Genomic DNA, 23636 nt, shown 5'->3' on the forward strand with positions numbered 1-23636 from the left:
AGGAAGGGAGTACACAAAAATTGCTTTCACTCGAGAAAATGTACTAAATTTTAGACAGTGTCTCAAGATCAAGGATGACTTACTTCCACCATAGTTTTGCCAGTTTTAGAGCGGTCAATGAGACCAATGTGGAAACTGCAGGCTCTTTCACAGGAGATAGACACAAAATGCTGCAGTAACTCAGCGTCTCAGACAGCATCTCTGGTTCCTCAGTCTGAAGAAGGGTCCCCCGACCCAAAACGTCACCTCTTCCTTTTCTCCAGAGATGCTGCCCGACCCGCTGAGTTACTCTAGCATTTTGTGTCTATCTTCCTTGTAAACCAGCATCTGCAGTTACCTCCTACACAGACTCCTTCACAGGGGCAGATTACCTGGAGGGGGTAGTCTTGTGAGACAGTCTACTCCTTCCTTTGTTTATACAGGGTCCATGTGTACTCCTAATGCATGACCAATGCATCACTGAGTGATGACACAATAATAGGTGAGTTAACAAATTGTGAGGCAAATACAAAGACACCGCAAAACGATAAACATGATATGAGTGGGCGAAGAGTTTGGTAGGTAGGGTATCATTTGGGGAACGTTATAACTTTCCGACCTAAAACCTGTATTGTAAATGAAATTGGGTGTAGAGCACACCATCTGGAAGCAGCTCCCATAATGCAGAGTGAATGGAGGACTGTTGTAAAGTAAAGGAGCCACACAACACTATTACGTCTCCTGCACCATTCCATGATATGTTTTAGCGCATCGAGTTCTGGCATCACTTAATGAACATTTCTTTTTCTTGCAAACAGGTCATGAAAGTGACATTTACAAGATAATCGGGCCAGCAATCCTCGCCATTCTGCTCATCATCGTCGTTCCTGTTGTGTATCTGGTGGTGAAGAAGAGGTAAGGATGGCTGTCTGATGCGTCAGCTCTTCATCTTCATGGTGTTGGCTTGAAATATTTTATTTCTCACGTCCCCCCTCGATTCTCCTCTCTCACTGTGCAGCCACACCTGCAACTAAATGATCAAGTCCATACTGTGCTCATTATTTCACTGTACTGTGGTAATAAAGTGTCCGTGGACAATTGCATGGCATATCTTGAACACAATGTTCTGGGGTACGGCAGATTAATAGCAATAAAGTTAACATTTTCGGCCTTAATCAGACTGGCATCGGCAGACTGGAGAAGTCTTTCTTTACCAAGTATGTTCGTAAGACGTAGGAACAGAATTAGCCATTCTACTCATCAAGTCTGCCGTTTGATCTATTTTTCCCTCCCAACCCTATTCTCCTTTCATCTCCCCAAAATGACACACTTACAATCATCCTCTCCACATCCACATTGAATCTATAATTCAATGAGATTCCCCCCCCCCCCCCCCCCCATCCTTCTAAACTCCAGCGACGTCCCAGAGTGAGTGGATGTGGAGAGGATGTTTCCACTAGTGGGAGAGTCCAGGACCAGAGGGCACAACCTCAGAACAAAAGGTTGTCCCTTTAGAAAGGAGATGATGAGGAATTTCCTCAACTCGAGGTTGGTGAATCTGTGGAATTCATCGCCACAGACGGCTGTGGAGGTTAAGTCGGAGTATTTTTTAAAGCGTAGATATTGGGCCTCATCAATCAGAGGTGCATTCTTGATACAGAGCAGAATAAATCTCCAGAGAGGGATACGGAGATGATGTTTTTGGAAGGGCAGAGCTGTAAGGGAGACAAACTGTTGAAGGTTGCTGATTAGTAAGGGTGTCAAAGATTACAGGGAGAAGGCAGGAGAATGGAGTTTTTTTTTTAGAGATACAGCGCGGAAACAGGCCCTTCGGCCCACCGAGTCCGCACCGCCCAGCGATCCCCGCACATTAACACTATCCTACACACACTAGGGACAATTTTTTTAACATTTTACCCAGTCAATTAACCTACATACCTGTACGTCTTTGGAGTGTGGGAGGAAACCGAAGATCTCGGAGAAAACCCACGCAGGTCACGGGGAGAACGTACAAACTCCATACAGACGGCGCCCGTAGTCAGGATTGAACCTGAGTCTCCGGCGCTGCATTCGCTATAAGGCAGCAACTCTACCGCTGCGCCACCGTGCCGCCCTGGAGTTGAAAGGGAAAAATAGATCAGCCATGATCGAATGGCAGAGCAGACTCGATAGGTCGAATAGCCTGATTCAGTTAATGTCTTATGGCCGGCAAGGATGGGTTTCAGCATCAGAATGTCCGAATGAGCTTTTTTGCTCTGAATGGCTGTAATTCCATTATGGAATGCCATGTCCATCTTTTACTATCCCCTGCACTCCTGCCTGCATCTTGTGAACTATTAAATGCTTGGTGCAGAGAATGATGCATGTACACAAAATGCAATCCAGAAAAAAAACTAGAATTGTCATGCGAGGGGTGGGAAAGCTGGGTAATTATGTTTATAAGCAAATAAATCAGTTTGAGGAAAATGAGAGAGACAATTTGATGGAAATACAATTTGTTCATTTTTGGCTTTAAAGTATGTATATGATTCAGTATGATCTTTCACTGAAATGTAAATCGATGGCAACAATTGCCCATTTTTAAATAAAGATTAATGTCCTAGTAAAATGTAATTCTTTTATATATTGAGAATATGTTTTACCTCAAAGTGGGCATAAATTTTACTGAATAGCTGAAATACTGAAGTAAACTGAACTGAATAGTTAAAAGAAAATAGATTGATTATCAGTCATAAAACGCAGGTGTGCTTTAGTCATTGAGAAATTCTGTTCAATCAATCAATATAGATAGTTTACTGCAATATTTCCTTTTTGTTTTCAGACGAACAGAATTACCTACAGGAATGTTTTACACTTCTTCAAATCCGGAATACATTAGTGCCAATGATGGTGAGTGCTGGAGAAATATATTATTTCTCATGTCCCCCATCGATCCTTCTCTTGAATGCTGGAGTGCTGTAATTCTGTTCCTCTCTTTTCTGCCCCCGAGATTGTGGGAAATTGTCTAGCACATATTGTAGTGCATTGTCTCCAGCTTGCATGTCCTTACAACCTTAAACAGCTTGTCCCCCTTACAGCTCTGCCCTTCCAAAAACATCATCTTCGTTTCCCTCTCCCGAGATTTATTCTGCTCTGTATCAAGAATGTACCTCTCTGATCGATGACGCCCAATCTCTATGCTTCCACTGTTACCACTGACAACACATCTTGTGACTACCTTAGTCCTTGCCTCAAACGCTATTTCTGGAAACTTTAATCTACCAGGCCACAATTGAATGTTATCAAAAGCTTATCTAAAATATCTGAGGGACTTTCACTGACCTTGTCCCTCTGTTTCCAGGTTCATTACCCGCTGTGAACTATATGTATTTTTATTGTATATCAAAGCTGCCAGATAAGTTCACATTGCCGGTTAAAATATTGGACGTCAATAGTTGGCTTGAAAGAGTAGAAAGCCAAAAAAAAAGTTGTGTCTCCTAACCAGCTCATTGAGATCTGCTTCTCTGTTTCTCATGAACTAATATTTTGTCCAATTCATTTTTTGATTCTGTGTAATTTTCAGGAGCCTTGAGGCTCTGACAGAGTTTCATCCGTGGCCACTTGCCGATCTTGTTTTTAAATCCTCTGTCATTGATAACTGGCCTTAAGTTCACTAAGCCCTAACTCTGGAATTCCCTCTATAAATCTCTACTCCTTTCTACCTCACCTTGTTTAAAACATGCTTAGAACCCATCTTTTTAACCAATTTTATTTGTTTTAATATTATCTGATGTGGCCTGACGTCAAATATTATCTGATAATGCTCCCGTGAAGTACATAAGATAAAGTTCTTATCATAAATGCTGCTTTGGTTCAGTAAAGTATTAGGTGTTGCTGTGTTTTAATAATCAATGACTCGTATGTGAAAGGCTTCTTTCCGAGTGAGAAATAGATTGTTTGATTTGTAATTTGTAAATTTTCATTTTCCAAGACTTGGGGGGAAAAAACGGATGCATTTGCAGCATTTTGACGACTTTGTTTTATTGTGAATATTTTTTAATTGCAAAGTCACTGATTGCTTGTAATGTTATTCCTTCTAGTCTACATTCCGGATGAGTGGGAGGTCGCACGTGATAAGATAGAGCTGTTGAGGGAGCTGGGGCAAGGTTCTTTCGGTATGGTCTATGAAGGGAATGCAAAGGATATCGTAAAGGGAAACCCGGAGACTCATGTGGCCGTGAAAACTGTCAATGAGTCTGCCAGTCTCAGAGAACGCATCGAGTTCCTGAATGAGGCGTCAGTGATGAAGGCGTTCACCTGTCACCATGTGGTATGATCTTCACAGTACTTTTTTTAAAATCAATCCTTATAATTATTGTTTGTGCCTGCCCTCCCTCCGCACTTGAAAAGAAGTCCCTGTATGGAAATTTACTTAAATGGTTGCTGACCAAATTGCAAAATGATAAGCTGATGGGCAAAGGAATACCACTAGTGGAGTTTAGTTTAGTTTAGAGATACAGCACGGAAACAGGCCCTTCGGCCCATTGAGTCCATGTCGACCAGCAATCCCTGCACACTAACACTATCTTACACACACTTGAGACAATTTACAATTTTTACCAAGCCAATTAGCATCCAAACCTGTACGTCTTTGGAGTGTGGGAGGAAACCGGAGATCCCGGAGAAAACCCACACAGGTCACGGGGAGAACGTGCAAACTCCGTAAAGACAGCACCCGTGGACAATATCGAACCCGGGTCTCTGGCCATGTAAGGCAGCAATTCCACCGCTGTGCCATCGTGTCGCTCCACTCATTTGTACGAATTAAAGACAGAACAGTGCTCCATATGTCTCGTGCGGACTCAGTGGACTGAGATGGATTTAATGGGTGTGGAAGGGTGGAAGAGCTCAGGCAAGAAAGTCCAGACTGATTCCTAGGGAGCTGAAGGCAGGGCCAACAATAATGGAGAGAATAGTCTGGTGATGGAAGCCTACCAACATAGCGGCATGGAAACAGGCCCAGCTTGCCCACACCAACCATCATGCCCCATCTGCACTAGTCACACCTGCCTGCGTTTGGCTTATATCATCCTATCCATGTACCTGTCCAAAACCCGACATCATGATTGACTAACAAGGCACACACAGAGTGTGAATTCATAGACCACAAAATAGTACAGCCCAGGAACAGGCCCTTCGGCCCTCAATGTATGTGCTGAACAGGATGCAAGTTAAACTAATCTCCTCTGCGTGCAAGGGATCTATTCCATATCCCCACCTGCCCCCCCCCCCCATCCTATACCGTGCATATCCATTTGCCTATCTATTGGATCTGCCTCCACCACCGCCCCCCCGGTAGAGGGTTCCAGGCACGAGCTTACAGTGTTTGTCCTCATGGGGCAGATCCATCCCTTATTTCTTGTTGAGTTGGAATTGAGCTAAAGCTTTTTCTTCCAGGTGCGTTTGCTTGGTGTGGTGTCAAAGGGGCAGCCTACACTGGTTGTCATGGAGCTGATGACCCACGGGGATATGAAGAGTTACTTGCGCTCATTGCGGCCAGATGCTGAGGTAATTTTACAATGCGCTCGCAAACATCCTCGCAAAAGAGACCATACATCGAGCTGGGTGGGAAGGAACGGCAGATGCTGGTTTAAACTTAAGATAGACACAAAAAGCTGGAGTAACTCAGCGGGTCAGGCAGCTTCTCTGAAGAAAAGGAATAGGTGATGTTTCGGATCGAGACCTTTTTTCAGACTCCTTCAAACCTGAAGAAGGGTCTCGGCCCGAAACGTCATCTATCCTTTTTCTCCAGAGATGTTGCCTGATCTGCTGAGTTACGCCTGCTTTTTGTACCTATTTTCCATACATCGAGTTATCTATTATGTGCCCTGATGTTGGGCTGTTAGCAATTAATTGTAACTGGACCAAGTGGACCCGTTAGGCCCAAACTTCTCCTGCATTGGTGCAGCACACTCTCCTCCCCCTTCCCCCCCCCCTCCACCCTCCCTTCCCCTCCCCCAACTCTATCCACCCTTATAGACAATAGACAATAGGTGCAGGAGTAGGCCATTCAGCCCTTCGAGCCAGCACCGCCATTCAATGCGATCATGGCTGATCACTCTCAATCAGTACCCCGTTCCTGCCTTCTCCCCATACCCCCTCACTCCGCTATCCTTAAGAGCTCTATCCAGCTCTCTCTTGAAAGCATCCAACGAACTGGCCTCCACTGCCGTCTGAGGCAGAGAATTCCACACCTTCACCACTCTCTGACTGAAAAAGTTCTTCCTCATCTCCGTTCTAAATGGCCTACCCCTTATTCTTAAACTGTGGCCCCTTGTTCTGGACTCCCCCAACATTGGGAACATGTTTCCTGCCTCTAATGTGTCCAATCCCCTAATTATCTTATACGTTTCAATAAGATCCCCCCTCATCCTTCTAAATTCCAGTGTATACAAGCCTAATTGCTCCAGCCTTTCAACATACGACAGTCCCGCTATTCCGGGAATCAACCTAGTGAACCTACGCTGCATGCCCTCAATAGCAAGAATATCCTTCCTCAAATTTGGAGACCAAAACTGCACACAGTACTCCAGGTGCGGTCTCACCAGGGCCCGGTACAACTGTAGAAGGACCTCTTTGCTCCTATACTCAACTCCTCTTGTTACGAAGGCCAACATTCCATTGGCTTTCTTCACTGCCTGCTGTACCTGCATGCTTCCTTTCAGTGACTGATGCACTAGGACACCCAGATCTCGTTGAACATCCCCTCTTCCTAACTTGACACCATTCAGATAATAATCTGCCTTTCTATTCTTACTTCCAAAGTGAATAACCTCACACTTATCTACATTAAACTGCATCTGCCATGTATCCGCCCACTCACACAACCTGTCCAAGTCACCCTGCAGCCTTATTGTATCTTCCTCACAATTCACACTACCCCCCAGCTTAGTATCATCTGCAAATTTGCTAATGGTACTTTTAATCCCTTCATCTAAGTCATTAATGTATATCGTAAATAGCTGGGGTCCCAGCACCGAACCTTGCGGTACCCCACTGGTCACTGCCTGCCATTCCGAAAGGGACCCATTTATCCCCACTCTTTGCTTTCTGTCTGTCAACCAATTTTCTATCCATGTCAGTACCCTACCCCCAATACCATGTGCTCTAATTTTGCCCACTAATCTCCTATGTGGGACCTTGTCGAAGGCTTTCTGAAAGTTGAGGTACACCACATCCACTGACTCTCCCCTGTCAATTTTCCTAGTTACATCCTCAAAAAATTCCAGTAGATTTGTCAAGCATGATTTCCCCTTCGTAAATCCATGCTGACTCGGAATGATCCTGTTACTGCTATCCAAATGCTCAGCAATTTCGTCTTTTATAATTGACTCCAGCATCTTCCCCACCACTGATGTCAGACTAACTGGTCGATAATTACCCATTTTCTCTCTCCCTCCTTTCTTAAAAAGTGGGATAACATTTGCTATCCTCCAATCCACAGGAACTGATCCTGAATCTATAGAACATTGAAAAATGATCTCCAATGCTTCCACTATTTCTAGAGCCACCTCCTTAAGTACCCTGGGATGCAGACCATCAGGCCCTGGGGATTTATCAGCCTTCAGTCCCATCAGTCTACCCAAAACCATTTCCTGCCTAATGTGGATTTCCTTCAGTTCCTCCATCACCCTAGGTTCTCCGGCCCCAAGAACATTTGGGAGATTGTGTGTATCCTCCTCAGTAAACACAGATCCAAAGTAACGGTTTAACTCGTCTGCCATTTCTTTGTTCCCCATAATAAATTCCCCAGCTTCTGTCTTCAAGGGACCCACATTTGCCTTGACTATTTTTTTCCTCTTCACGTACCTCCCTGTACGGTACAGAATCAACTTCAAGCTCCTCCTATTCACGTATAAAGCCCTAAATGGACACTCCCCCCCCTACATCAAAAATCTTCTAACCCCCCTCTCTAACTCCAGGTCCCTCAGGTCGGCCGACTTGGGGCTACTCACTATCCCGCGGTCTAGGCTTAAGCTCAGGGGTGACCGCGCTTTTGCGGTTGCAGCTCCTAGACTGTGGAACAGCATCCCTCTCCCCATCAGAACTGCCCCCTCCATCGACTCCTTTAAGTCCAGGCTCAAAACCTATTTCTACTCCCTAGCATTTGAGGCCCATTGAGGAGGCGCTGTGAACTGTTTGCGTGCTACTGTATGTTTCTTTTTTTTTTCCATTGGAACCTAATCAGATGTGCAGCACTTTGGTCAACGTGGGTTGTTTTTAAATGTGCTATACAAATAAAATTGACTTGACTTGACTTGACTAAAAAAACTTTTGCTATCCTCCTTTATATTATTGGCTAGTTTACCCTCGTACCTCATCTTTTCTCCCCGTATTGCCTTTTTAGTTAACTTTTGTTGCTCTTTAAAAGAGTCCCAATCCTCTGTCTTCCCACTCTTCTTTGCTATGTTATACTTCCTCTCCTTAATTTTTATGCTGTCCTTGACTTCCCTCGTCAGCCACAGGTGTCTTTTACTCCCCTTAGAGTCTTTCCGCCTCTTTGGGATAAATTGATCCTGCAACCTCTGCATTATTCCCAGGAATACCTGCCATTGCTGTTCTACCGTCTTCCCTGCTAGGGCCTCCTTCCAGTCAATTTTGGCCAGCTCCTGCCTCATGCCTCTGTAATCCCCTTTGCTATACCGTAATACCGACACTTCCGATTTTCCCTTCTGCCTTTCCATTTGCAGAGTAAAACTTATCATGTTGTGATCACTGCCTCCTAATGGCTCTTTTACCTCTAGTCCCCTTATCAGATCAGGATCATTACACAACACTAAATCCAGAATTGCCTTCTCCCTGGTAGGCTCCAGTACAAGCTGTTCTAAGAATCCATCTCGAAGCAACTCTACAAACTCTCTTTCCTGGGGTCCATTTCCAACCTGATTTTCCCAGTCTACCTGCATGTTGAAATCTCCCATAACCACCGTAGCATTACATTTGTGACACGCCAATTTTATCTCCTGATTCAACTTGCACCTCGCTCCTCCCCCTCCTTCCCTCCCCCCCCCCCCCCCCCTCCCTCCCGAGGAGATAAATTTCAACTTTAAAATGTGAATAACTTTAAAAATATAACATCGATTTCAATGAAACTTCTTCCATTAGCACCAAAGGGACGACGGTGAGTAAGGTGGGTCTAAAATTGTCACGCTATCGTGTACCGTTTTGGTTGTAGTTCAGGAACAAACAAACAAGAGTTTTAGTATATAGATTTAGTATCAGTGTATTTGCAGGCAAATTAAATTTGAAAAAGTTCTGTGTAACCTGTAACTTTATAATGTTACGACTTTGCATTCTGACTGCAGAGTGCAAGGAAGTGCTTTCTAAAATTCTTGAATGAGGTTGCTTCAGGTTGGTGAAACACTGTTGTGTGTGCATGAGGAGGACGTACCAAAAACAAGCCTGGTCCATCTGCAGAGTTTTCAGAACATTGTGGTGGGGAACTCACCAGCAGAGAGTTGGGAGTGACGCGAGGGTATGGGGCTTGGAGAGAACGGTGGAATAACACAAAGGACCAGTGAACTGGCAATGGGAACAGTACGGAGGACTGCGGAAAGCATTGGGAATGTCAGCAGAAAGTAGGAGAGGGTGAATGATAGAGCCTAGAAATGACATGCAGGTCAATTCCAGCATATTAACTGGCTGGCGTGGCCCTTTTATTTGCTATTCCCTATTAGCGGACTGAAGCATCTTCCTCAAGCATCACAACTCAAGCAGTTGTTCTAAACCTTCACGTTTTCTTGTGCCTGTGAAGAGACCAAATGAGCCGTTGAACACTGACCACTATCTGCCGTTTCAGATTAGGCCAAGCCGTGATCCCCCCACCCTGAAAGAGATGATTCAGATGGCCGCTGAGATTTCGGACGGAATGGCTTACCTGAACGCCAAAAAGTTTGTCCACAGAGATCTGGCGGCTCGGAACTGCATGGTGGGAGATGATTTCACAGTAAAAATTGGAGGTAGGAGATTGGTGTGATAAGGACCACACAGCACTAGTCTACAGAGGGGGTAGGACATAACAAAATAGACTGATGTCTGTGGAGAAGGAGGTCAATCATCCTTAGCTGGTCTGGATATCTGTAGCCCCAGACCTATGGTATGTGATTGACTCAAAGCAACCCTCTGAAATTGTCACTATAAGCTCTTCAGTTCAATTAGGGATAGGCAATGAGTGTTAACCGCAACATACTATTCCGCACCACCTCACATTTCATGAATACAAAATGAAATAAGCATCCTTTTTACTTGGAATCTGTGATTTGTGATGGTACAGATATAATTGTGAAGAGGGGAGTTTTCAATCTCTTCTACAATGATTTAGTTTACTTTAGAGATACAGTGCAGAAACAGGCCCAGCGATTCCCACACACTTAACACTATCCTACGCACACTAGGGACAATTTACAATTATACTAAGCCAATTAACCTACAAACCTGTACGTCTTTGGAGTGTGGGAGGAAACCGAAGCACCTAGAGAAAACCAACGCAGTTCACGGGGCGAACGTACAAACTCCATACAGACAAGCACCCGGAATCAGAACCCGAGCCTCTGGCGCTGTAAGGCAGCAACTCTACCGCTGCACCACCGTGCTGCCCCAAGATGAATGAGATTTCATCTTGTTTCTAACTTGTAGCAGTTACTTTTAAATAGGTTCTGCGTTTATCCATGCAGGAATGTTTTGATAATCCAAAATATGATTGTATTTTTCTATCCATTGATGCCATTTTCATGCCAAGTTGCTTCACTCATGACTACGGCCATTATCTTGGATGTGTGGTATCATTTCATTTGTTCCTTCTGATAGTTGTTTTTTTATCTATGGTATCTATATATAAAAATGGCCTTTATTAAAATCTGACCATATGCACTTTAAGCACATGTGATATTTTTCTATTACAAATCTCAAATTGTGGAGTACAGAGGCAAATAAATAAATGATGGGTCTTTGTCCCAAACATTATGGAGGGCACTGTATATTGTGTGCGATTGCCAGCTGGAGCATTCGACTAATTGGTTTTATTTTAATAAAGATTTTGGAATGACCAGAGACATTTATGAGACAGACTACTATCGTAAAGGTGGCAAAGGTTTGCTCCCTGTGCGCTGGATGGCTCCTGAATCCCTGAAAGATGGAGTCTTTACGACGTTCTCTGACGTTTGGTGAGTCCGTCTTACAGCAATGAATGTGTCTCGATTGCAGCATGAAAGCTTAATCTTGTCACGCTGATCATCTTTGGCAGAGAGTGCAATTCAAGTAGAATTCCTGGGAGGCTGTGCATAAAGAACTGGCATTTATTCTGCATTATCATATTTAATTTCACAAACAATTAGTTATTAACTGGACCAACCACTGCAGATAATCAGTTTGCTTTCCTGAAAAGAAGGTGAGGCGGCAGGCATGTGAATTTTCCGTGGATTTCCGTGTTTATAAAATCAATTTTCCGCGCTTTTTGCATGGTTTCTGCGTTTTTCACTTTGCCAAATAAACGGAGAAATCGGATTAAAACCCCCCCCCCCCCAAAAAACCCGATGTATAGACTTGTAATGAACACTAGGGTTCAGCTAGAGGTCGCTAGGGGTTCCGCGAGAAATCCCCCCCCCCCCCCCCCCCCCGTGCGCCCTGGAAGTCTCCCCGAAAATGTGACACCTAGGCTGGGCAAGACAGCCAATCTCGACCTCATCGGGACTTCCACGGCCGATCGGTGGGTGGAATTTTTCAACCTGCGGCCGGGGCTGTGGAACTCCAGCCCAGCTGGAGCCAGCACATCTATCCCCATAGCCGACTTCCTTGGCCTGCTGGATAAACCAGCAAAGCTCTGGAACCAAGAGTGCCAGAAAATCAGTGGTGGATCTGTAATGAGTAAATATTAAATTTAAGTGCAAGTTTATATAACTAAATTAATTAAGACAGGGTTAAAATATAAAACACAGCAGAAAAGCTAATTACCACCTTTTTGGGCTGATTATCAATTAATGTGTGAATTTACTTCAAAATGTTATTAGTGTACAGTGACATATTCACATTATTTTGTAATGTCTGTTTTTACTTTGAAATGCGCTAAAAGAGGCTTGAAGCTGGTAATTTTGTGTGTAAATTTTCCAATTTTTTGACTCCCGTTCTACGCTTCGCGCAAACGCTCGGCTCTTTTCCTCTTTTTTTACCTCGCCTACATGCCTGAGGGGGAGAAAGATTTAATAGGAACCTGAGGGGCTATTTTACACAAAAGGGTGGTGGGTGTATGGAACAAGCTGCCAGAGGAGGTAGTAGAGGCAGGAACTATCACAACATTTAAAAAACATTTGTACGGGTGCATGGATGTAGAGGGTTATGGGCCAAATGCAGGCAGGTAGGACTGGAATGTTGGTCGGTATGTGCAAGTTGGGCCGAAGGGCCTATCTCCACGCTATATGATTCCATAATAAGAGAAAGCCAATCCATCGCTCGACCTATTCTATTAGGTATATAAGGTATATATAGGTATATATATTCTATTAGGTATCCGTATATAAAGTTTGGAGGTACTGCACAGAAACAGGCCCTTCGACCCGCCGAGGCCATGCTAGCCATTGATTACCCGTTCATCCTGGTTCTATGTTATCCCACTCTCTCGTGCGCTCCCTACATTTTTGGGGTTATGTTACAGAGGCCAAATGTTACAGAGACCTACAAACCCACGCGTCTTTGGGATGTGGGAGGAAACCAGAGCACCCAGAAGAAACCCACGTGGTCACAGGGAGAACATGCAAACTCCACAAAGACAGCACTCGAGATCAGGGTCAAACCTGGGTCATGCTGGTAATCTGAAATAAAAACAGAAAATATTGGATATAGTCAGCAGGTCGGGTCTCATCTGCGGGTGGGAAACAGCACCAGGAGTAAGGGGGCAACAGAGGCATACATAAATGGTTATCATTTTCATGTAGAGTGGAAGTTCCTGTTGAATGTTTCGCCCTGTTTTAAACTGTGTGCTTTTGTGCCCATTGTTAGGTCATTTGGAGTTGTGCTTTGGGAGGTCAGCACTCTAGCAGAGCAGCCATACCAGGGTCTGTCAAACGAACAAGTTCTTAAATTCGTCATGGACGGAGGCTATTTGGATCGTCCAGACAACTGTGCCGATCGAATGTGAGTATGAATTTATTTTCATTCTCCTTGTTAACTTTCTCCTCACGTCATCTTGGTATTGATATTGGTTTATTGCTGTCACATGAACCACGATACAGTGAGAAGTGTAGGTTTGCGTGCTATCCAATCAAATCAAATCATGCTAGACATGAGTACAGTCAAGCCATACACCAGCACAACAGGTAGTGCAAAGAGAAAAATATCAGGGCGCAGAATATAGTGTTACACCTTTATAGCATTAGTTCCAGAGCAAAAATTCAAGATCCGCAGTAAAGTAGGTTGAAAGATTGGGACTACACCCTAGCTTATGGGAGGAGCATTCAGTAGTCTGAAAACAGCGGGGAAGAAGCTGTTCCTCAGTCTGGTGGTACACACTTGCAAACTTGTATCTGCTGCTCAACAGGAGAAGGGAGAAGAGGAAATGACTGGGGTGAAAAAGATCCTTAATCATGCTGGCTGCTTTCTCAAGGCACCATGAAGTGTAGATGGAGTCAATGGTGGAGGGATGGTCAGTGCGATTGGCAAGAGTCATGGGAGACATGCCGTACATGCTTAGTCATCTGAGTGAGTAGAGGCATTAGTGTGCTTTCTTGGCAGTACCTTCAATGTAGTTAGTCCAGGACAAGTTGACATTGATGCCTAGGTACCTGAAGCTGTCAACCATTTCCATTGATTAGATTTAGGTTGAGTCTAGGTTTTGTGCTGGTGAATGGTGCATGAATGATATTGAACCCATTTCCTTAAAGTTCTATCAACTAAGTCAATGCTTCAGACTAAAAGTGAAGAAGTTCATCTTACGCTGGGAACCGTGGCAGCGATTTCAGACAGCAGTGTGCAAAATGCTGACTTGGACTCACTGATTTTTCCCTGTACTGGTAGTCGTGGAATTGCTGTGGTACAAGAGGAGACCATTAGCTGTTAGTAGAGCGATCCTATTAGTCTCATTCCCCCACATTTCCTCACGGCAATATATTCTCTCTCAAATTATACTGCCTATACTAGTAATTACCTTTTATGTTGTAAATCTTCATCTCTTCATCTCGGTGATAATTCCATTTTGCTTTGATGCCTGCTTCCCCTTGTTGTTCCAGCCATACCTTGATGCAGATGTGTTGGCAATACAACCCAAAGTCAAGACCCACTTTTGTGGAGATCATTACGATGCTGAAAGACGACCTTCACCCAGGTTTCCACGACGTCTCCTTCTTCTACAGTGTGGAGAACAAACCTCCCGACACGGAGGAATACGACATGGACTTTGAGAATATGGAGAGCATTCCACTTGACCCTTCTTCTTACTCACAGACAGAAACCCCACTGAGTCACAGCCGAGACAATGGGCCCACTATGGGCCTGAGGGGCAACTATGATGAACACATACCGTACACTCATATGAACGGAGGCAAGAAGAATGGGCGAATATTGTCCTTGCCAAGGTCAAGCCCTTCATAACATTTCCTCTACCTCCTATTTCTTTATCACTTTCATGTATTGGGCCCGTAGTATCTCAGGACTCAATTATGGCTGCCACAGTTTGCCACATAAGGAAAAGGACCTTGCATTCGTTTCAAAGAAATCATTTTTCTGCCAAGTGGCTGGTTATATATAAATGAATCAAACTGTGAAGAGACAAAGAAAAACTCACTCATATTCTATAACTGTAGAACTATATACACGTTCATATGGCGAATACATACATGTACATAATACATCAGGCAGGCATTGTACATGCACAACTGTACATTACATATGTACATATATATATTCTGATACAGAGGCATGTATGCACATCCACACGTTTGTACACAGACATACAGACACATCCACCAGAGTCATATCAGTCGTTCATTTCCAAGGCTCTATCAACTTCACTGTCCCAGCCCGGAAGTGACCTTTTCAACTTTCTTCTGTGGAGCACTAGAGGCTGACTCCCCAGTTTAGGCCTGACGGAGGGGGGGGAGAGGTGATGGGTGGGGGTGCAAACATTTCTTTTCAGAAAACATCTACAGTATAAAATGACAAATCCAATTACATTTTTTCTGACATGAACTTTTTTAACAGTGGGAACCTTATGGATCAGTAAAAGGAAATGTAAACTGAAATCTTCTGCCAAATTCCAACACCTAGTATTGATTTATACTTTAAAAGAAAAACTTGGCTGGAAGTCATTTTATACGCAATGGTTGGATAACAGTTCCTCAGACCAATAGCTGCTGGTTTCGCTCTTTATTTTTGTGGGTTTTTATTATTTCTTTTTGTACAAAATTGATGTTTGCTGTATTCTCTCCTCTCCGGGAAAGGCTGTATTCTCTCCTCTCCGAGAAATCAAAACGACGCCTCTGAGGGCCAGTAGTCCTCGTGGCGTGATTCGGAGCGGGGCAAGTGATTTCTTTGTCAGCCCCTGGCATCTGAGGGAAGGTGTCAGGGAGCAAAGTATTTACAAAACTAAGCGCTGGGTTTCAGACATTGCTCTTCAGAGACATCTTTTAAAGCTTTATGTAACTCGAGGAGACAGTGGGAGACAAGGGGTCGACATCACAGGCAAACAGTCTAACCTTAAAATCAATATTGTGTATGACTCTCTTCGAGGGGCATAGCTGAGTGGGGGAAAGCGAGAAGTTTCCTTCACTAATCCAGTCTCAGTTTGGATTGAGAAGCAGTGCTGGACTCATTGTTGGGCAGGTTACATGCAGGTTACATGCAGGTTACATGCAGGTAGTAACGGGAAGGGACACATTTCAGATGACTTCAAGACTCTCATTGTCAGCTGCTGCTCTCTGAGAGAACTAGGAAAGTGGCTGATGTGCCAGACGTTAAACCTAAAGTTAGCACATCATCTGGCAATGTAAACTCAATTTGGTTTGTTATTTTAAACTTCCTTTTATCTGACGCATTGAGTTCAGGAGAGATGGAGAGGCTGTAGGAGGGAACTAGCAAGGAATTAATATTTTTTCCCCCCCAAAGATATTTTTTAATATCAGACTAATAATGTTCATGATTCCTAAATGTGTCCTCGGTTTAGGAGCAATTAGGAATGACCATTAATATCGGCATTGCCATCAAGGCCAAATCCTGTAAATGAATATAGAAAGATATCAATGAAGGGAGTTTGTCGAGGACATCGAGCCCAGTGGCTGATACTCACCAGGCCATCTAGAAATCCCCAATCTTATCCAAAGCCTTACCATTAAAATGTAGCTATCTTCAGCTGGAGGTGGGCAAGGTGGATTCCAGTTCAGTGGACACTTCCTCTTCCTTGTGCTTCACTCCGTTAGTTAAAAGAGCTGGGCTGAAAACCCCTTAAACCGCTGTGCTTTGGGTGCAGGGAAAGGAAGGTATTCTGATCCTGTCCAACCGTGGTGGGTCAGTTCCCAGATTGGGAGAAATGCTGAGATGTGAGCTGACCTTGAACACCAGCTTCTTGTAGGTCCAAGCTGATAGTTTTCAGTGAGGGAAGAGTAGGGGGGAGAGGTCAACATCTGTTTCCAGCTGCATTCTGTAATTGGATGCAAAGAGCTGTAAATGACAGTTTTGTGACTTGCCCGTTGCAATGTTGACTAGGTCATATTGTCAAGGCAATTCTGATTGGACATTGCCAACCTAAACAACTAGTCCACATTCTGTAGGTTGGAACTGCAGATACTGGTTTAAACCGAAGATAAGACACAAAAAGCTGGAGTAACTCAGCGGATCAGGCAGCATCTCTGGAGAAAAGGAATAGGTGATGTTTCGGGTCAAAACTAGTCTATATTAACTGTTAAAACTTCCAGTATTTTCCCTGTCAGAGTGAGCTTCTGTTTTGCTAAATCCAAGTCTACATGTTCGAGAACTCCACGTTTTATTTCTTTAATAGATTTTGAAAATATAAACTTCAGTCATATCCATTTACGGAGGAATAATCTTCCTCAGTTTACAAGTACAGTAGTTACCTCATCAGTCATCCGATCTTATGTCGATTCCCAGCAAGAGCTGTTGCTTCCGACTAGGCAACATAATTTACTCCTCGGAGTTCTCCAAATTGCCTGCCCACTTCACAACCACTTGTGTACACTCAGAGTGAAGCATAGCCTTCTCCAGTTCACCCTTTGGCTGCCAAACTAGTTCAGGGACATGAGGCTCAAATGCCTCAAGCTGCTATCCTCTTTGGAGGTGGTCTAGGAGGATGTAGTTACCTTCCTCCTCAATCTGCAACACCAACGTCTTTAGATAAAAACTGACCACATCCAGAAATATTCATTGAATCCTTGCCTCTTTGTTAAACATTTGGTCCAGAGATGTTGTCAGCTGGATGGGAATTCCAGGAATTAGGGGTGTGCAGGAGAGATAACAAGTTGAGTAGAAAAAGCAGGCCACCTGCCACTGTTATTCCACACCAAGTGGGAAACTGTGGCCAGTTACAAGGAGATGTTTTATTTTCTTTCAACTGTGAGTGCGACTCCATTTGGATTTAACTATCCCGGCAGTGTTTTTCAAAGCATTTTTTACACTGTTTCTGCCAGCTTGCCTATCCACGTTAAACATAACTCCTACCTGCAGACACAAGCCACTGTGTTGAACCACTGCAGTATTTGGTTGGGAGGTGGGGAGATGCAGGACTTTGATCCCTATAAGCCACGACGGGGAATTATGCTGTCAGATCAAAGATACTCATCAACAAACCATGCCATCAACCAAAAGGAAAGACAATATCTGTCTCTGCCTATTGAGAGCTCTGAATCATCTGCTCGGGGCTGGTCTTAAAGCCTGAAAGGTGGAGAGTGGAATAACTGATAAAGGACAGAGAATGCTGGAAACCTTTAGCCAGTCCAGCATCGACTGGGAAGAGGGGAGTATTGATCTTTTATCAGGCAAACTAATGGAAAGGGAGAAAGGTAAGAGAAGTTAGTGGGGAAGCCTTTTAGATGTACAATTGTGTTGCCTTTTGGGTGGGAGAGAGTATATAGTGAGTCTGGGAGGACAATAACAAGATTATTAATAGAAATTGTTTTGTTGTACATAGTGTACAGTTGTTAGCTCTAACGTGCCTAGATTTCCTTAATGTAACATAACCTAGCAGAAACCAAGTAACAGCCCCTCACTCTAATAATATACACTTAGTGGCTGTTTCACACTACAATAACCCGAAAACAAATTCACAAACTTTTGTAATTCTGAAGATTTTCTTATATTCAAAAAAATTAATATTTTATTTATTTTTATTAATGTTATAGAGATCACTGTACAGAATCCCAATTTACAGTCTACGCAAAACAAAAAAGGTTTAAAGTATGAATATGTATTATTGCTGAAAATGGGGCAGAAGGATATGGTGCGATGTAATTTTCTGGGACAATCTACCTCAGTACTTCTATCAGATATGATGTGTGGAATTATTGACATTTCACAGTATTCTGTTCTGAATCTAAATGCATTTTTGTTCTTGGTGTACAGGGCCGACTGATGACTGACTTAATTCAAATGTATATTTCTGTTTTGTTTTGGGGTGGGTGGGGGGAGCGGGCAGAAAAAGTAATCAATCTGTCTACATGTTCAAAACTGGAAACTCCTGGGCAGAAAGGAATGGTTGCCCAAGAAAGGAGAGAGGGGATGGTTTCTTGGCTGAGCATGCAGCCCAGAACAGTCAGGTTAATTTGAAACAATAAATAAACTCGTTTTATGTTTAAAATATGCACAATTGTTAGTCACCAAAAGCACCTGGTGCAGTGTAGATTAGGGGTTACAAAGATTCACATAAACACTAATGATTTGGATGGGGATTACAATCTAGGAACTCTTATCACATCTCGCTCTTAATAAAAGTGAAGATGTCAGGAAGGAAAGGGGTGCAGACTACAAATCAGGGTGCAATCATACTTCATAAATTTCCAGAGATCTCACTCCGAGCTCTCGATGCCCGATCCGTAACATGAGGACAACAGCCTCAAATTTGGCCTCAGCTTGGCGGAGCATTGGGAAGAAACTACTTATCAATCTCAAACGAAGGCACAAGTATTCAGTTACTTGTCTGTCAGCAGGAGATTTCTGATCTTACCCCATCCCCTAAAAAAAAAAACACTTGTGAAAGTGATATCAACAGAAATATAAAAAGGTTGTCGTTGCATCGGTCAGTGTGGGAATCGGTCGGCGCTCTACACCTCAGGCTGTGCTGTGATCTCCAACAGCTTAGTAAAGAAGAGGGTGAAACTTTATGAACCAGGCAGTCCGTACACAACACACCTACACTACCAGTAGATGTGCTATTGTTCCTTCACAATGAACATTGTACTCATTGGTGTATGTTAAGACTTGCTCCAAAAATCCTTCTCATTATTCATTGCTGCTATACACCCTTGCTCCAGTTGTACAACCGCCACCACGAGGACTTGTTCAGTATTTTTCCCCAACCGCGTATGGTTGTGACATACCTAGCATTGGTAAGAGATTCCTCAACAGTTGGAACTTGTGTGCTATTGAAGTTGTGCTGTGCCATATAATCAGAATGCCAAGACAGATCATCACGGCAAAAAATGTATTTATCAGTTTTCTAAAAATTATGCAGGGAAAGGAATACACTATAATTGATGTTTGAACAAGTATAATGTGATGAAATCTTGGACTCGAACTCTTATTATGGTGCTAACCCTTGAGTTTAGAGGCTAGCAGATATTAGGGAAAAGGAAATGTTCCAACAGGTGTCCTGTCTGAGAACAACCAGCTCAGTGTTTATTGATTCTCCATAAACTGTCTCTTGTGATTTAGAATGAATTGTTTCTTTCCAGTTCAGGGGTGGCTGAAGAGGCTGACATAGGAACAGCACAACCTGCCACATGTAGAGTGGGGTGTGCCTGACATGGCAGATAGGTGGCCTATTTGGAGGGGGATTCGTACTGGGTTTCTCAGTGCTCCTGGCAAATGGATTCGGAGGTTCTCAAAGCCATTCTGAATGCTCTTCCATTTTGAGAGGTCGTGAACCAAGGGTTCATGCACAGTGAGTCAATGAGAATATTTTTTCCCCGAAGAATTTTTGGGAACCTCCTTGAATTCTTTCTCCTGTCGACCTGACAGATTTTTTTTTATGCCTGCCCGTGAGAGCAGACTGACCATCTGGGGCTTCAATGCTGCGAGATGTTAAGCCAGAGCAAGGTGAAAAGGAGGAAAGCTCCTTCTGTTCTTAGGAAACATTCAGGCACCACAAAGTATCTGAAGGTGCAATTATTTTTGGTCACATTTTTGTAAACACAGTACAGCATCCGAAGTGGGGAAAGCTGCAATTTTTTTTAGATTTTTTTTTTCCTTTTTTTTTTCTTCTCTGAAACGGGTCATTGGTTCATTTGAGGAAGCAACAGTCAGGGCTGTAACATGACTGGGCCATTCTCTCCTCATTGTATATGGGAGACAAAAAGATATCAGTAGTCCTGACTCACATAAGTTAGATAATTAGGTTGACCCCAATATAGGTTAAGATAGGTTAGATAATTAGGTTAACCCCAATATAGGTTAAGATAGGTTAGATAATTAGGTTAACCCCAATACAAGAGACGACAGATGCTGGAATCTGGAGGGGAAAAAATTGACTCTTGAAAGAACTCATTGGGTCGGGCAGCATCTGAATGCACACAAAATGTTTCCCTGCAAAAAACCATGAGTCCCTGGCGAAATTTATACATCTCAAATGTACTAAGCAAATTGGGTGACCAAGTCTACAATACCACAACGTTGGGTAAAATAATTAAATTGTTGTAAGAACTCAGCAGGTCAAGCAGCATCAGTGGATTGGTATTGTGCCTTTGAGATAGATGTATCATTGTGCTAGGAATTTGCAGTGAAGTATTCCTTTCAGCAAGAGCGGTTATATATAAAAATAATTTCTGAATAACGTAAATCATGCATTAAAAAAATAAACAAAGTTAGGTTTCTTTTAATAGACAAATCTTTTAACGAATCAGATTGTAGACTGAACTTTCAGCAGAGAATAGTCTGTTGATTGACCAGAGATGCAGACAATAAGAGATCTTGAACAAGAGGGCTTCATGGCCAATTTAAAGGTTCTTTCCTTGTGGAGACTAAAAATTATTGTTGGTAACAAAACAATGGGATTTACTTTTGCACAGCATTTGTCTCTTTATTGGAGTGTTACATGATTGGATTCCAACAAAGCTCAAGGCACCAAATTTTTTGGCAACTCTGATTAGAATGGCAATTTTGTGAATTTAATTATTTTGTAATGTTACACAAGTGTTTTTACCATGTTTTGGGGACAATTGTCTCTCGTTCCATTGCCCCACCAAAATCTGAACAAGTCCTCCTGGCATTGACTGGAGCAAGGGTATCCCATTTATCAGGGGTGTTAATATGCAAACCAAGCAGGGCCATGAAAACAGATTTCCCTTTTTAATTATTAACCGTCATAATTTTATTGTGTTTTTGGCAAGAATTTAAATGAAGTGATTTAGTATCTATGTGATTCAGAGCTGAAGGGAGGGTGGGGTGCAGTAAGTCTTTATGCAAGTGTAACATGTCTTTTGCAAGCTACTTTTATTTCTCTTGTGCAAGAAGATAAACAGGGTGCAGACGTATGGGTAAGCGTAGAGATTTTGTGCACAATTTATTTTTGCATTTTAAAATGAGTCTGGGAAGGTGTGTAAATATAAATCACCACTGTTCAAAGTGTTTGCTTCTAAAAAAAAATTATATCTGTCTGATTTCAAATTATGCCAGTTATCACAAGCAAATGTATTGGAATAAACTGTGTTGGCTTTCTGTCTGTAAATATACGTCTGGTGTAAAATGAAGAAAGTGTGTTTCATTAGTGAACGGGGTATTGGCAGGACAACTGTGTGTTATTTCTGATCCAGACTTCAATTGCAGAGTCTTCAAACTGTTACCAGTGCTCAGTGATGGTCTCCAACAATATTTTTCATTACCTTTTTGTTTGGGGAAAACTGGAACTTTGTCTGTCTACATTAAACTGAAGAAAGGCGATCCACTGTATGCCAGGGTAGCTCATGCAACCAGAAGGTTGTACAGTACCTTCACTGAGTGAGTTGCAATGCAAAGTTAAACACAAAACCTAGAACAAAAATGGAATTGCTCTGAGATTGGAATTATCCAGTTGTCTGGTTCCATGCTTTGTCTGGTTCCTCTAACTCTTGTCTTCATGTCCGTACTCCAGTGTGACACTAAATGTTTTTCCATTGGCAAAACTTTCATTTGGAAAAGACATTATAAGCTGTGGACTCCAAAAATTTTTTTTTAAAAGTGGACTGCCCTGGACATTGTAACCTGCTTCTCTCACCTCAACTCCACACACAGGTTGGATGAGATAACGAAGAGACAATACAACTACTGCACCCGAACTTTTAAACAGCTTTTGTGGACTTAAAGCTGGCTCCTTTCGAGGGCTTGGATGATCACTTCTTGAAATTTCAAGTAAATGGGAGACAATGATTTAATCTTTTCTTTGTGTATTTTTCGAGGGGGGGGGGAAGGGGTTAAATTTTAAGTCAGTTGTTAATACTGTGCTTGGCTTGTTGTTTCTGTAGTAAAAATGCAAAACTGATTCTTGAAGGGAAAAGTGGTCTCAAACTGGCTTCTGCCTTCTTTGTTGCGATAGAATTGCTTGCTTTGATTGATTGCAACCTCTATTTACACGAAAATCGACATTTTCCTTTGCTGTTTGAAGACAATCTTAGAATAACGGGTTTCAAAAAATCATAGTTTTACATCAACATTCCAAGGATTGTCAGTACGGTGGCGCAGTAGTAGAGTTGCTGCCTTACAGCGCCAGAGACCCGGGTTCGATCCTGAGCACGGGTGTTGGCTGAACAGAGTTTGTACGTTCTCCCCATGACCTGCCGGGATCTCTGGTTTCCTCCCATACAGGTTTATAGGTTAATTGACTTGGTATAATTGTAAGGAAAAAAACTGCAGTTGCTGGTTTAAACCGAAGGTAGACACAAAATGCTGGAGTAACTCAGCGGGTCAGGCAGCATCTCTGGAGAGAAGGAATGCGTGACGTTTCGGGTCGAGACCCTTCTTTAAGTCTGAAGAAGGGTCTCGACCCAAAACGTCACCCATTCCTTCTCTCCCGAGATGCTGCCTTACCCGCTGAGTTACTCCAGCATTTTGTGTCCACCTTTGGTATAATTGTAAATTGTCCCTAGTGCGTAGGATAGTGCTAACGTGCGGGGATCACTGGTCAGCGTGGACTCGGTGGGTCGAAGGGCCTGTTTCCACACAGTATCCCTAAACTAAACTAAATATATTCATGGTCATTGCCAGCCTGGAACCCATTGGAAGTTCTTGTACCTTAGGTTCAAGACACTCCCATATTCCGACCTTCATTACTTTACAACAACAGCATGAGTGTAATGCTGGCCTCTTGCTCAACCTTGAATGTAGTTCCTCCACCATGGTGGTTCTGCCAATGTTTTCAAATTCACTTTTGGTACAGACCCGAAACAAAGAGTGGGTTCTGTTTCTGGCAATAGACTTTTGAACAATCTTCCTTAAAG

At 43.0% G+C, this 23636-nt stretch overlaps 1 protein-coding gene across 2 annotated transcripts in view; it reads left to right on the top strand.

The window, feature by feature from the left end:
- Positions 1-22595, top strand: part of LOC144607150 (insulin receptor-like) — a 230399-nt gene extending 207804 nt beyond the window's left edge. For both annotated transcript variants that reach the window (XM_078423787.1, XM_078423789.1), the window contains 8 exons: positions 798-894; positions 2801-2868; positions 4059-4288; positions 5416-5526; positions 9818-9977; positions 11051-11180; positions 13009-13143; positions 14235-22595. In XM_078423787.1, coding sequence (XP_078279913.1) covers positions 798-894; positions 2801-2868; positions 4059-4288; positions 5416-5526; positions 9818-9977; positions 11051-11180; positions 13009-13143; positions 14235-14595 — 1292 coding nt within the window. In that variant the 3' untranslated portion in view covers positions 14596-22595. The remainder of the gene's footprint in view (positions 1-797; positions 895-2800; positions 2869-4058; positions 4289-5415; positions 5527-9817; positions 9978-11050; positions 11181-13008; positions 13144-14234) is intronic.
- The last annotated feature ends 1041 nt before the right edge of the window (positions 22596-23636 follow it).

This window comes from Rhinoraja longicauda, chromosome 28 (genome assembly GCF_053455715.1).
Source record: "Rhinoraja longicauda isolate Sanriku21f chromosome 28, sRhiLon1.1, whole genome shotgun sequence".
NCBI classification, from domain to species: domain Eukaryota; kingdom Metazoa; phylum Chordata; class Chondrichthyes; order Rajiformes; family Arhynchobatidae; genus Rhinoraja; species Rhinoraja longicauda.